At 34.2% G+C, this 14,183-nt stretch overlaps 1 protein-coding gene across 9 annotated transcripts in view; it reads right to left on the reverse strand.

Annotated features, from left to right (window-relative positions):
• Window positions 1-276: 276 nt before the first annotated feature.
• The window catches only part of STRN3 (striatin 3), a 50,799-nt gene continuing 36,892 nt past the window's right edge, over window positions 277-14,183 (reverse strand). For 7 of the 9 annotated variants that reach the window (XM_085549075.1, XM_085549073.1, XM_015864939.2 and 4 more), the window contains 9 exons: window positions 13,801-13,934; window positions 8,266-8,441; window positions 8,078-8,125; window positions 6,916-7,037; window positions 5,410-5,577; window positions 5,018-5,158; window positions 3,816-3,923; window positions 2,123-2,209; window positions 277-2,002 (listed from right to left, as the gene is read on the reverse strand). In XM_085549075.1, coding sequence (XP_085405201.1) covers window positions 1,833-2,002; window positions 2,123-2,209; window positions 3,816-3,923; window positions 5,018-5,158; window positions 5,410-5,577; window positions 6,916-7,037; window positions 8,078-8,125; window positions 8,266-8,441; window positions 13,801-13,934 — 1,154 coding nt within the window. In that variant the 3' untranslated portion in view covers window positions 277-1,832. The remainder of the gene's footprint in view (window positions 2,003-2,122; window positions 2,210-3,815; window positions 3,924-5,017; window positions 5,159-5,409; window positions 5,578-6,915; window positions 7,038-8,077; window positions 8,126-8,265; window positions 8,442-13,800; window positions 13,935-14,183) is intronic. The other 2 variants (XM_085549074.1, XM_085549072.1) reach the window with 1 other exon arrangement.

Genomic DNA, 14,183 nt, shown 5'->3' on the forward strand with positions numbered 1-14,183 from the left:
TGATCATCTTATAAGGGCTCTAAAAATACTTTAACAATTTCCAGCTTGTTCTTGTAAAACGCTTTAGGAATACAGTGGAAACATGTTCTTATAGGTGGATGGTGCTGCTTGAAACAGTGTTGACATCCAGACAACTATTACAGTTTCCGAAAAGCAAAGGAGATTATAAGCATAACAAACAAATGATCGTTTTGCTAAAATTTAGACCTAATTTAGTAACTTGTAGAATGACACTTTCAAACTGTGCAACACAAAATAATGTAGCCAACAGTAACATACAGGTACACCATTTAATATTTATTATATGCATTTTATATACATTATTTTTCAACAGCTGTACTTCTGCTATGTGGTACAATCTTAAAAATTTGCTGATTCATAGTTTGTAAAACAGAAACCTTACAAAACTCATCAAAACTCGCAAACTGATCAGAAAAGTTTTGTGGAAGACTAGAAAAAATACTTTATTGTATTAATCATGCATTACACAAACAAAATGTTTAGTTACACCATAAACTGAAGCACATCCAAAAATAAAATAAAAGCAGGGAATAACTAGCCAAAACACAGCAGATTTATGAATCTTGAATCAACTACTTTTGTATTCTATTTGAAACGCAAAAAAAAAAAAAAAAAAAAAAAAAAAAAAAAATTCACTCCAAAAGTTCTGAAACAAGATTGGTTTTTGGAATCCACTCCACTTCAAATACTTAACCAAAGGAAAAAAAAAATAGTCTTGGTTTGCAACTTTAGAATCATGAAATGTCCCATTTTCTTATCTATTTTAGACTGTTCAAAGAGTGCCATAATAGATATACAGGGCCCTTTAACACACTACATAAAAGGATATAAAGACCAACAAAAAGTGAAATAAATAACAATAGGCCATTAGCAAGATGGGTAATCCTTGATAAATAAACTCGTAAATACAGTAAGATGTACAAAATATCACATAGTGATAGGATGCCAAGATTAATATTTTTTTATTTTATTTTTTTTTAAGAGTTCATTGGGGGGTGTTAACCCCTCTGTGTTTCATTTAAACACATTTTACAGTCCTTTATTTATGAAGACAGTTACGCAATGATGAAGAATTAGCATCCTTATGCAAGGACTTAGCTGAGCTGTATTAGGCAAAAGAAGGGAAGAGTGTGGTTACACGGCAGCGGGTCAGTGAGTTCTCTGTGTTTTAGGGTTCTATAATGCAGAAAAACATTATCAATACAATCTTGAGCACTGTTGTGACAGGCTAAATATATAAAAAGACTTATAAAAACTAGAATTTTATCCAAACATTTTGTGCAACTAATGCTAAAATATTTTAAGTTAAATTTCCTTTTCTTTAAAGCAAAATAAAAGTTTAAAAGGGGAATCTGTGGCATTCAACTGATAAACAGAAGATTACTAAGAGATGAAAAGAAAGCTACTCTTGGAGCTCACTTCCCCCCACAAGAGCACCACATTCCTAACCCTAAGGCAGCACACAGAGTCCAAAATAAAAGTCTTTTGTAAGATCAGACTCCACGTTTGCTTAAAGACACCTAAAGAACAGACATACGCTCAGTTCATATCCAGTCAAGGCTACAAATACTGGTTTTCCTTTTTTACTTCTCCCCACCCCCCCGAATACAGTAATTACAGTTAAATGAATGAGCCTGACATTGTTCAAGATGTGGTGACTTTTCACCAACTGAAACCTGCCCCACTTAAGAGCCTTCACTCAGGCAGATCGGATGTAGTGTCTTATTGGTAACCTTATTGATGGCAGTGACGCGTTCCCTCTTTTTTGTCCAAACAGACCTGCTGCTATGACGCAGGCTTGTTCTGCTGTGTCACACAAATACTTTGGCAAGGGCATCAGCTCCTGCACTGGCAATATATGCTTTTGATGGATGAAATGCTACATCATAAATTGATTCATCCAGCTTTTTCCTATGAGCTGTTATTTCTTGCACACATGTCTTGCTGTCCAAATTCCATAATCTAATGGAACAATCATGGCCTGTTTGGAGAAAAACAAGAAAAACAAATAAAAAAAATACAAGATTAGATTTTTGTCAGATGCTTAAAAGCAAAAGAAATACAAAATGCATAAAACATAAGAGAATTAAAAAACCCTTACTTCCAGACATTAAATAGATTCCATTAGGATCTACAGCTAGACTCGTGACAGCATCCAAGTGAGCAACCATCGAATGGATCATTTTACCTAAAAGCAAAATAAACAGTCAGTTTCCTGGGAAGAACTGTTTCTTCTAAAAATAATATTCCCATTAAGTGCAATGGAGAATAACACTGATTTGAATATCTGAAAACTACAGTTGTACTATAAATTATTAAGTTTCAACCACAGACTTGTACAAACATATGGGTAAAATGGCAATTCTCAAAGGTATTCATATCATAAGTACTGATATATCTGGCATCTTCTCAAATAGCAATAACAGTTGTTTTAGTCCAGCAAATGTCCCCATATCTGATCACTCTACCATACTGTTGACAAAGCTTTGAAAAGACATACTCGGTAATATCAAAGGTCCATCGAACAGGACAACTAAGTGGTACTTTAGATACAAGATGTTCTCCAACTTCTAAAATGTACTGTTACAAACCTAAGTGGTTACCTGCATATCCAACTACTCTGTGCCATTTCCCCTGGACTCTTTGTCAGTTGAACCTTAGTTCTTGTTTTGGAAAAGAGAGTAAGCTAACAAGTCCACAGTAAGACCATAACCAACATGAAAAAGTTCTGTCATCTTTATCCAGTTCTCTTTTCCTGAAGAATCTTAGCCCAATTTGGCATTTCTCATACGTTAAACCACTCTTTGAAACGCTTTTTTTGCTATATCCTTTTTTGAGCAATAGGAGACTAACACAAAGTACAAGTATGTATGCATCAGGAACTCATACAATATATTAACTGATATTGTTGGCTATTCCTTTCCCTCACACATTTATCCACACAGAATTTAATATGCTTATTCTCAAGCCTACAAGGATCTACATTTCTTCCTGGTCACTTTCCATTTCCAGTCTTTAATGCAGTTATTTGTTCATGCCATATCTTCCTTTGTTACTTTTAAAGACTTGGTAATACATTTGAATTTCAGAGCAATCATTTCAGCATATTTAATGACCACAGGTGAGAAGAAGTGGGGAAAAAAAACATCTTATCCTTTTCTTTTTAAAGGCAGAAAGCTAATAAAACCAAAACAAAAATACCAGAATAACACCCCTCTCCATCTCCTAAGCAGACATTTTAAACAGGGGTTTTGCACACATACATACAGAAGTCAGTTTATGCTTTTTTTTTTTTTTTTTTTTCCCCGCTTAGTAGGATAACACACAGAAAATGACAGCCGATTCAAAAATTGAAGTCGAATAGAACTTAACCAACAACTTAAGTATAACAAAGGCTTCCACTGCTACAATGAATTAAGGGCCATATCTTGTCTCAGTACCAAGTAATGATTTTTATGACTGAGAATTGAAAATATAACTGAGTGATAAGTTTGGAGTGATAAGCATGGAAATGGTGAAAACAGGAATAAAATAGTGGAGATATTCTATAAATCAACATCTTGCTAATTTAAAAGGATATTCTGGCCTGCCATAACCATCTCTGTATAAGGGAATGTTTCTGACTGCTGAAGTCACAGTTGCAAGGGATGGCATAATTTCATATAAAAGTTAATCTTGGAACTACATCAAGTCCTGGTCACTAGTATATTCTCTACAAATGGATTCTTCCTATATCCATCCAGATCTACTTGGAACATATTCATACATTCACATGAGGGTCTCTTTACCCTTACCCGTTTTGTTGTCAAAAAATTTGATGTGTCTATCTTCATGAGCTGTAATAGTAACAGGAAGTGTGGGATGACTTACTACCTTGTTAATGTGATTATTTGATTGTACACCTGAAATTAAAAAAAACACAAACATATACTCATTTGCCTTAAAGAAATGGCTAAAGCTAAAATGAAAATATTTTAGCATTCCACTTTACCATACTGTATTAACATTATATAAGGAACACCTTCAGAACAACATCAATACATCTAATACACCATCTTGCCTTAACAGAAGATAGATTAAGCCAGGTATACTCCTGCCAATGTACTTTAAGGTTAAAGCTGCACAACTGGTTTACACATAAGAAAGATCGTTCAGATGGATGGCAAACAAATCAGGAAAGGAACAAATCACCCATATATTTAGAACACAACTCATATTAAAAAAATACATCTTGAAAACAAACAAACAAAAAATCTAAACTCAACCTAACCTACAAGATTCCAGCAGATATATTTTTATGTATTTCAGCTTAAAGAAATACTGAAAGTTTAGAGCATCTTTGTAAGTTCTCAGAATGCTCCTTATAATACACTTCCTGTCTTAAAGATTGTTTCCTTCATTCTTGTTTTGTTGATTTCTTTTGAGATTCTCTTAAAGGAGGAAAGGAATCTCTCCAATCTGCAATGGTGCTTCTCACTGTCAGTGTCAGCTATGCACAATACCCAGAGTATAGGCTTCAGCACATGTTATAAAAATCTGCAAAAGCTATCTTATCTATATGCTACTTGATACTATAAGAACAATCCTTAAGTGAATTGGACTAATTGGAAAGGAAAAGCAAATTCTTCCCTTGCACTACACTTTTAGATGTATTTGCAAAGATTTGAATAATCAGAAACCGAATGCTTTCTTTATGAAACACTTCCATAGATTCAAGAAAATGAAGTACTGAAGACAAGTCCTCTATTTAGAGTCTCATCAACTATATACAATTATCAACAACAAGTTATGTAACACCTTATTTGTAGCAACAGAATTTCTAATATTACATGTTCCATACGAGAGGACTGAAGCACCATCTGGACAGATTCTACACTGAATATTTTGCTGAAATCCCTTATTATCATAAGCTTGTTTTTTTACTTCCCACATGATAAAACTTTCATACAGGCACTTCATTCAAGTTAAATACTTAATAGAAAAGAGCTTTATTTACCAGATTCTACTTGGGATGAAAGCATTACCACTGACTGAGATGTTTCTAAATCATAGATGACTGTGCTGCCAGTGTTAAATGATGCCACCATATGAGCAGGATCACAACCTATGAAGTCAACTGATGTAGGTATTCCATGCTCTAAAAAGTGAGGAAAAAAAATGCCTTTAGAAACAAGAGAACATCTTAACATTCTTAACAACATAAGCATTAAGCTTACCCATACTTAATTTGCTCCCTTCAGAATAACACCACAGCATCAGGATTATCTTATTAAAAGAATCTCTCTTTAGTCGTGTTAACTAGCTTTGAAAAATTGAGACGAGCCAAGAACTTCATCAGATGTCCCATAACAAATTTTCAAAACCAAAATTACCCAGCAAAAAACTTACCTTTCTCTCCATTGTAAGTGCAAATACAGGGCATTTTTTCTGGTGGGTTCCATAATCTAATAGTGCCATCTGCTGAACAAGATAGTAAGTGATTCTTAACACCACTGTAAGCAAGACCCCAGACTGCATCTGTGTGAGCAACTAGTGTGCCAGCTAGAACGTTTGGCTCTGGAAAGACAAAAGATCAGAAACCAAATAAGTATTTATCACATTTCAATATAAATAATATTTCAAGTAAAACAGCTATGTGCCACATTTGCTAAAATACTGATAAGTAATTTACCACATCTGTGTTCTTACAGATCTGTTAGTTATACTCATCTATTCTTTGAATATCAGTAGTAGGAAAATCTAAAAGTATTGATATATGAAACATTTGTTATAACCTCCTCTCTGAGAGGTTTGCTTCCTTCATCTAAATTTACTAACTTAAAGATTCTTTACTGCAGCCTTTTCTTTGTGCAAGATGTAAAAGCACCTAAAACAAAAAAGATCAGCCTATTCATCAGTTACTCAAACTCTGAGTTCCTCTAACTCTGATGCCTTCACTGTAATACTGCTTTTTTTCCCCCCTCAACTTACTGTACTCTGCTGACTCATAGGTGCTCTAAAGAATCTGGGCACCCAAATATTGAAACAAGTTTACTTTTGTTGTGAAACAAAGAAATATATCTATATTTTACAGCTACTTTTCATAGAGTGTTTTTCAATAAACCAGGCTGTGAGTAGTACAGAGACAAAAAGGTAGGTGGAAAGGACTAAGTGAAAAATCTCCAAAACTTAATTTTGTGTGAAATTTAAAATAAAGTCTTGCAAACAAAAGAGGAAAAATAACTTGAGAGAGCTCTGGCTTTTAAAAATTACTTTGTTACTTCAGTAGTGACTGCCTGAGGCCCATGTAAATTTTAAGATCACTTTACTAGTCTTTTTAAATTGATGCAAGACAGCATTGCTTCCTCTTCACCTCACTGATACAGATTTTGCAGCCTGAGCGGTGTATCAGATCACTTACTACAGTTGCATAACAAAAAGAGCAAGAATACACAACAGTCCTGCCTCTAAACCAATTCAAACTTCAGTAACATGTGATACTGCTGAACCACACCAGCATAAGGGAGACAAACTAGTTTTTCATACAGTTAACAGCAATTTAAGTCACTGGGTATGGGAAATGAAATGCAAAAACAATTTGCCTACACGGCATTAAAATTCCAGATTTTGGAAAACCAAAGTAAAAAGCCTGTCTTGTAGAAAGGGATACAACCGATATCTTCATTATTTAAACATTATGATTTGCCACTTTCTCCGTTACAGTTCTATAGACAACACGTCACTAATGCAAACGAAGTTAGCAGCAAACAGTAATTGCATACAAAAGTTGAAAGCGCAATTCATTTGATAAGTGGCATTCACATTGTGCAATAGGCTTCGAAAACATGTTGCCAAGTGGAAAATTTGTGTCCAAGACAACACCTATCGATTGTTTTTCTTTTAAAAGGTGCTTACCATAGGTGTCATATGGGTCCACGTTAGGGCTAGGCATGTTCCACCACTGGATGGTTGCATCAATACCACCACTGAAACATTGTTCTCCATTAGAACTAATTGCCAATGACAATACAGGTCCACTATTGGGAGACAGAGAATAAGTAGTTTACTGGTACTGACAACAGTACAGTTATAATTTCGCAATCTCTTTTTAAAAAGGCAAAAACAAATACCCTGGATTAAAAAATTCTGTTAAAACCTTAAGTCTTAGCAAGTTATACAAACCTACATTAAAATATATACAACAATTATCAAAATTTAAGCAATTCAAGAACACAATCTTACTACAGTAGAAACTAATTCTGCAAAGCAGGAAGGAATGTATACATACATTTTTTTTTTTTTTAAACAGACAATCTATGCCTATCTAAAAATTAGCTGTGCTGAAAGAGGTTGTTCTAGCTCCCTGCCACTAAAACTGTGAACTTTCTCAGATGGACAGAAACATATGCTTCAGAAAACTGGCTCAGAAAAATAATCTTAGGAGGAGTACTTCTTGGTTAAGGCTAGACTACTGCTGGTTTAACTTCTTGAACCTGTTTGCAGGGACACTAGACAAGCTGTGTCCCAGAAGGAAGCAGCACCTTTGGACATAACACTAAGTCAGGTTTAACTGTCTTGTAAAACAATATCCCAAAATTCGATGGCTGGCTCACAACAGGTCATGCTTAAGATATAGTTTACTGGTCTTAAGTGCAGATTAGCAAACTGAAATTACATATTCTAAGCCGGTGAAAACAGATACTGCTAGTTGAATCCACCTACATGCTTCGACACAGGGATAAATGAATGTCGAGCCTGCATTAAGTCCTTTTTTTTTCTTGATGACTGCAACTGTATTTTTCACCTCTCAAAACTGAGGGCTACTATGTCAGACTACTAGAATTCAACCTTATCTATTTTCTTTAGGTATTACATATTAAAAGCCCCAGCCCAAAACATTGCTCAGGCAATTCCAGTATCATCTTCTACATTTCCTTCCTTCTTATTTTATTGTGAAGTCCGCAATTGATGATAGGGATTCAGTATCGATCTGGTTTAAAGAGTATAATCTTGTCTATATAGTGTTTTATGAATCCAGGAGATCAAAAATTATCAAGTAATTCTGATAAACACTTACATGTGGGCCCTAAATGTGTAGATGGGTTCTACATCTAAAGAGGCACTCCTGAAAGATGAAGAGGAAACATTATTACACCAAATGAAGTCTCTACTGAAAAACTCTAGAAGCGTTTAACAGTTTTAAGAGAATCAACTTCAAATACTTTTAAAAACAGAACTAATGCTTCATGAAACCCATACACTTACTTTTTGGCAGGAACCGTTTTCTGCAAATTCCAAAGTTTTAGAGTATGGTCCTCAGAGGCTGTAACCAGCACAGGCTCTACAGGATGAAAAGCTAATGCCCGCACTCCATCAAAATGACTGCGTAGCGTATACTTAGGGTTCCATGTCTTTCGGAAGGCATCTTTATTAGCTGGCAGCTTAAAAAAGAGAAGGCATTATATTACATTGAGTTTTAAAATCATGTATAACAAGTATTTGTACATTAAGAAAAGCTTGCTTTTCTTAATTCAGTTAATGCATACTCAAACTTAAATATGCATTTCACTATTAACATATGCAACTCCCTCTCTGGCATGCAAAAAAGTCTGCAATATATTTTTTTCCTACTGCAGAAGCTTCTTTTGTTCCAGTGTAGAAAAGAACATAATACTGAATATGCAAACAAGAAGCTTAGATTTTCAATATTTTTTCTGTTTTAATCCTTTTGTACAACAATACCTTAATTCTTCTACCCTGAAAAAAAAAAAACCAAAACAATACCGATTTCATTGCTTATCATATACTCTGTAACAAAGGAAGAGATTACAACTTTCAAAAGCCCATTATCACTTGAAGACAATTAAAATAAACTCCAGGTCCCCAGATCTCTTCCTTCGATTAACATCTTGACTAAGAATGACAGGAACCATATGCAAATCTTGAATAATTCTACAAGATAGGGCATGTACAGAGAAATAGTTAAAATATGAAGGCTGCTCTGAAAGCTACATTTTACGTTATTGGCCCACTACATCATAAGTGGATGCTGGTGGTATGACAGTAGAGATTGAAACTTTCTGACAATATTCCATTATATTTTGTTGCTGTGCAACAAACTGCAGAAGAGGAGCAGCCTAACAAACTGACAGTTGACACAAATGCATTTGAAGCACAGGTGAAACACTGAATTCCTCCATGCAGGAAAAAAAACATGCACTCACTGTTCATCTCTGGTGAAAATGCATAGCTCATGGTGGTGACTATGTTGAAAAATATTATAATATTAAGATATTAAACCCCACAAATTATAGACACTTAATATTAACGCTAATTATCGCAAAAAAAGTTACCAGAAAACTTCTAGTGAATGCAACAAAGACTAATTTAGAGCTCCAAATATAACATATATTAATCAGAGTGTGAAGAACCACCACAAAAGATTACATTCCACTTATCCTAAAACATCCATCCAAGGAAAAAGAAGACATACATATACTTCTCCCTTCCTCTCAAGAAATTATAAAGAGACTTTAGAAAATTGACCTTAGGTAGATTACCAAAATTAGCAAATGAAGAATCAGTAGATACTTATTCTATACTCTGCCTTACACACTATCTTGTTACACACTTGTTAAAGTGGTTCCCAACAACAAGCTCAAATCTCTCAGTACCCAACATTATGGAGAGATTAAATGCTCTCATATCTACTAAAAATTTTAGTAGATGTCACAACTGAAAACAAAGAATCAAACAATAATGTAAACCATAACATCCCTATCCTAGACTGAATTATCAGCAGTCACTTAAACCAGATTTGATCATGTCCAATCAAAATAAATAGAAATGCTCAGACAATCCAATTTACTGTTCTAAGTTATAATAGATGGGTAGACATCTGCTTTCCCTGTGCATTAAGGTATTTGGGTTTTTTTGGCCTAAATGCAAACTATGCCAATATCAGATCAAGATAAATAAATCTGTTATACTAGATGTGCAATGTAACCTTTTTAAAATATACTATGTAACAAATTTCACTACAAAATATTTTACTTTCAATCCTCCTTCTCTGCAGCACACCAAATATCTCAGTATTTTTTGTCTTTTTAAGTTATTAAGTTATTTATTTTATTGTCTTTTTAAGTTATTTAGAACTATACTGCACTGCACAGCCTTTATACAAAGAATAATATCCTCTTTGTATGAAGAAGCAGAGTAGAACTCTGGAGCTCTGTTTAAGTATTAAGAAAGTATTTTTCTAGCTAACAGAGCTCCTTAATGTTTCCGATCATCATTATATAAATACATTCATCTATCTGGCTAACTCCTGTTGCCTCATGCACTTGTTGCAGTCCGTGGCTTACAGAAATTAAAGCCCAGCATCTAGAACAGCTGTGCTTAACTTCAACACTTTACACCCTGGATGAAAGAAAAGACCTTGATTCTTTCAGTGTGGCGTACAATGATTTTTGTTACACTTGTGATTTTTCTTTACTTGACTTGTTTTCAAGAAAACTAGGACTGAGAACACTCATCCTTACTTAAAAACAACAAAAAGTTTATTAACTGCTATTGTTAAAATGGCTGGTGCACCAGTAACTTCATTCTCAGTAGTTCAGAGACACTGAAACACAAGGTACCAAACTGACAGAACTTTAGAAAAAGAAGCTGCATTTCCAACACTAAGTAAGGCTTTAAGACTTCCTGTTTCCTAGAACAGATATCAGCATCTTGTTCTTCTAAGAAAACACTATGAACACCTTTCCTTGAAACGTAGTTAAATATAAACAGATTTTTGTTTAATTCTCCCTGTCCATCTTTTTAAAGAACCTTACCAAGTGAACAACTAACATCTTTTAAAAGAAGATCACTGTGACCCCTAATGAAAAAACAAACAGTACTCTATTTCAAAAAAGTGTACGTCACAAAAACATGGACAGAGAACTTGGAAAATGTATTTGCTGACTACAAAGGATAAATGTCAGATAAAGAACAGGACAGTCGCAAAATAAAAAAGTAAAATATAAGATGTAACGCCATATCAATGTTTTGAGGTGGACAAATCAGAAACCTCTCCAAACAAAGGCGTAGACACACAGCTCCATTAAGTTTTAAATGCTCTACTGGTGAAAGCCAGAAGATAAAGAAAGGAAGATACAGCTACAGTACCATATATCTTCTGTAGCTTCTTCTATCTCTCCCATCAGCCCTCTCCCTACCTCTTCAGTGGATGTTAATTAAAGAGATAAGATAAATTCTTTATCCCAGTCTCTGGATCAACAAAAAGTCACAAAGCAGATGTTTAGAACAGTAAGGCCAATCAAAAACAAACCTGCCATCTGAAATGCCAATCACTGAAAATCAAAAGGAAGAAAAAAAAAGAAACACCACCAACAAAAAAAACCCTTTACCATCATCTCCTTAAACCTAAAACAGAGAACAAGAACCCACAAATTCTTACTAAGGCAGGAGGGCAGTGAAGGAAATGCTGAATAGATTAGAAGAACAATTAGAACTGGAAATGCCTACTTCCTAGCACATAACAACTCAGTCATTCTGCCTTACGAACCACCAGAGAATCAGACTGAAAGAAACTTCAACTGAGGAAGATTTTTAAAAGCAAAAAAAACCCAAACAAACAAAAAAAAAAAACAACACCACCCACCAACAAAACAAACCAAAAAACAAAACTAAAAAAGACCTGGATGTGTTTAAGAAACGTCTGGATGTAGTGCTTGGAGATATGATTTAGCAGAGGGTTGTTGGAGTTAGGTACTATGGGTAGGCTGCGGTTGGACCTGGTGATCTTTAAGGTCTTCTCCAACCTGAGTAATTCTATGATCGTGATGCAAGAGAACTACATACCGTCTGAATTTCAGTCTCTTCAGATCCATGGCAGGACAGATTCCCTTCTTATATAAAAGCATTAAGAAAACCTTCCTACTTGTGCAAGTTAGTATTAAAAGTTTTTCTTCTCAAGTACAAGAAGAAGTCAACACACATTTTTCAGCTATACTCAAAGTCCCTAAGAGAACTAGGAAAGGAAGACTAGAGAGGAAGAAAGAAAACTGAATGACAACTAGTCAGTCACTTCTTATTTCTATTTGGTAAAGGATCCAGTTCGAATGAAAAAAAACAAACAACAACAACAACAAAAAAAACAAACACCAAAAACACTTATTCATGTCTTTTGTCTCCTTTAACTGCCAGATAATTAAGGATTGATGAGACCACTCCATTTATCCCTCAAATTCAACAGCCTTTAGCAAAAGAGTCTTGAAAATTCAAGAACTCTGAAGCACCTGTTGGTAAAATGAGAATACAAAAAACCCAAGAAGTTCAGTACCTTGATTTTGAGATTCTGAACTGCTTTGTGTTTGTTTTGTTTTTTTTTCTTCACACAAATTAGTATTCAGAGAATATACAAGGAAGAGCATTCTGAGGTAAACCAAGTCAATAGAAGACTATGTAAGAAAGCACCCCAAGCTATTCAGTTTCATAATCCACAGTGTAATCTACGACAGGTTAGGGGTGTTGTTTTAATACCAGTTCTGAATGTTTCAAATTTAAGCTGCCTTAACCACGTACACCACTGAAATTATTAAAGAAACCTTTTCTTCCATGTCCACTTATTCACAGATTTAACTGATTTATTTAATTTATTTTTTAATGTGTTATATTCTACACATTGCACACAATCCTCAAGTCTGTCTGTCTGTCATATATTTTTACATATAATTATATGGCAGATTTAGCTTGGAAGATTGTAAAATCCAGAGACAGATAAGACAAAGAACTGAAACTGAACTCTGATTTCAAGTTATCTGATTTCTCAGAAGTGCTGTGTCATTCAAAATGAATCAGACAATCTGAAGACTAATCTTTTCTGTGAACAGGGCAATATATTATATAAATGTATGAAATAGGGCAAATATTTTTAAAAGTGTTTTTATTGAACTTTTTATATCTTTATAAAAGGATGTACACTTAAAGTTTTCAGTTTTCAATCAGGAAATCTAATTACACAACCTAACACCTTGCAGTAAAGAATGTATCAACATTTACCTCGTGAAAACATTTAGTATTTCTATCACTTACAAATACTTACGGACAACTATGATTAAATAAAATGGCGTGCAGCTTAAGTACTTCCAGACCTTGTAACAAAAACCCCCAAAACTAACAAGATACTTTAAACACGGTACAATATGTAAGACTTACCTGGACTTTTCCCTAACTAGTCAAATATTATTAGGCAATTAAAAAAGAAAAAAAGAAAGAAAGAAAAACCCCAGTGGAAGTAACTTAATTTACGTGGTAAATGACAATCTCAAATCACTAGGTAATGCTGAAAATACTCCCTAGAAGTTTACATCAAAAATAAACAGTAATAGATAGTTTATGCTATTAACACCATATAAACAGGAAGAGTGGAGCAGAGCAATACATTTGTACAAATATTTATGTTTTATGCCATGTTTTCTCAGTACTCCATTGCAATGTATAATTGCTTCTTCATTTAAAGAAATTCATGTTAAGGAGTCAAACTATATGTCATTACACATCCCCCAGTTACAAAATATGAATGAAATTGTTAGAAGAAAATAAACAGGTCATCTTAATTTTGATCATCTAAAATGCACAGTACATCCAAAAGATGCCCCCTTCACCTCCCAAATAATATTTGCTACTAAGAGCTCTGTTCTCTGCATTGGTAACATTCAGGGTAGAGGGACAGGGTAGAGGGAAGCTATCATTTATTAAACTGTAAAAAGAATTTTAAAATAAAATTGCACTTACATCATAACTATAGTCTGCATCATTTGTTACTGTCAAGTCTGCAAGGTCTCCAAGGCCCAGTACACTTAACAAAACATCATCAGAACCCATAATAAATGACTTGCCTCCTCCAGATGGAAACGTTATTGGCTCAGCTACAAAGAATAAAAGTTTCTTTAAGTTTCAGTACAATAATTTAAACGTTGATGAAAAATTGCATTGTCACTAACAAGCAAAGCAGAGTTTAAAACTGAACTAGTACACATCACATACTACACTCCAAGTAAAAAAAGAACACACATGCAAACACGTTAAAAACACAATTCTTCATCACAATTTCAGTAATTTCATTTCAAATTGCCCACAAAGATGTACGTAATTCTACAATTTACATATTATTTGAT

This window comes from Coturnix japonica, chromosome 5 (genome assembly GCF_054131305.1).
Source record: "Coturnix japonica strain WE chromosome 5, WE-NBRP24, whole genome shotgun sequence".
NCBI classification, from domain to species: Eukaryota; Metazoa; Chordata; class Aves; order Galliformes; family Phasianidae; genus Coturnix; species Coturnix japonica.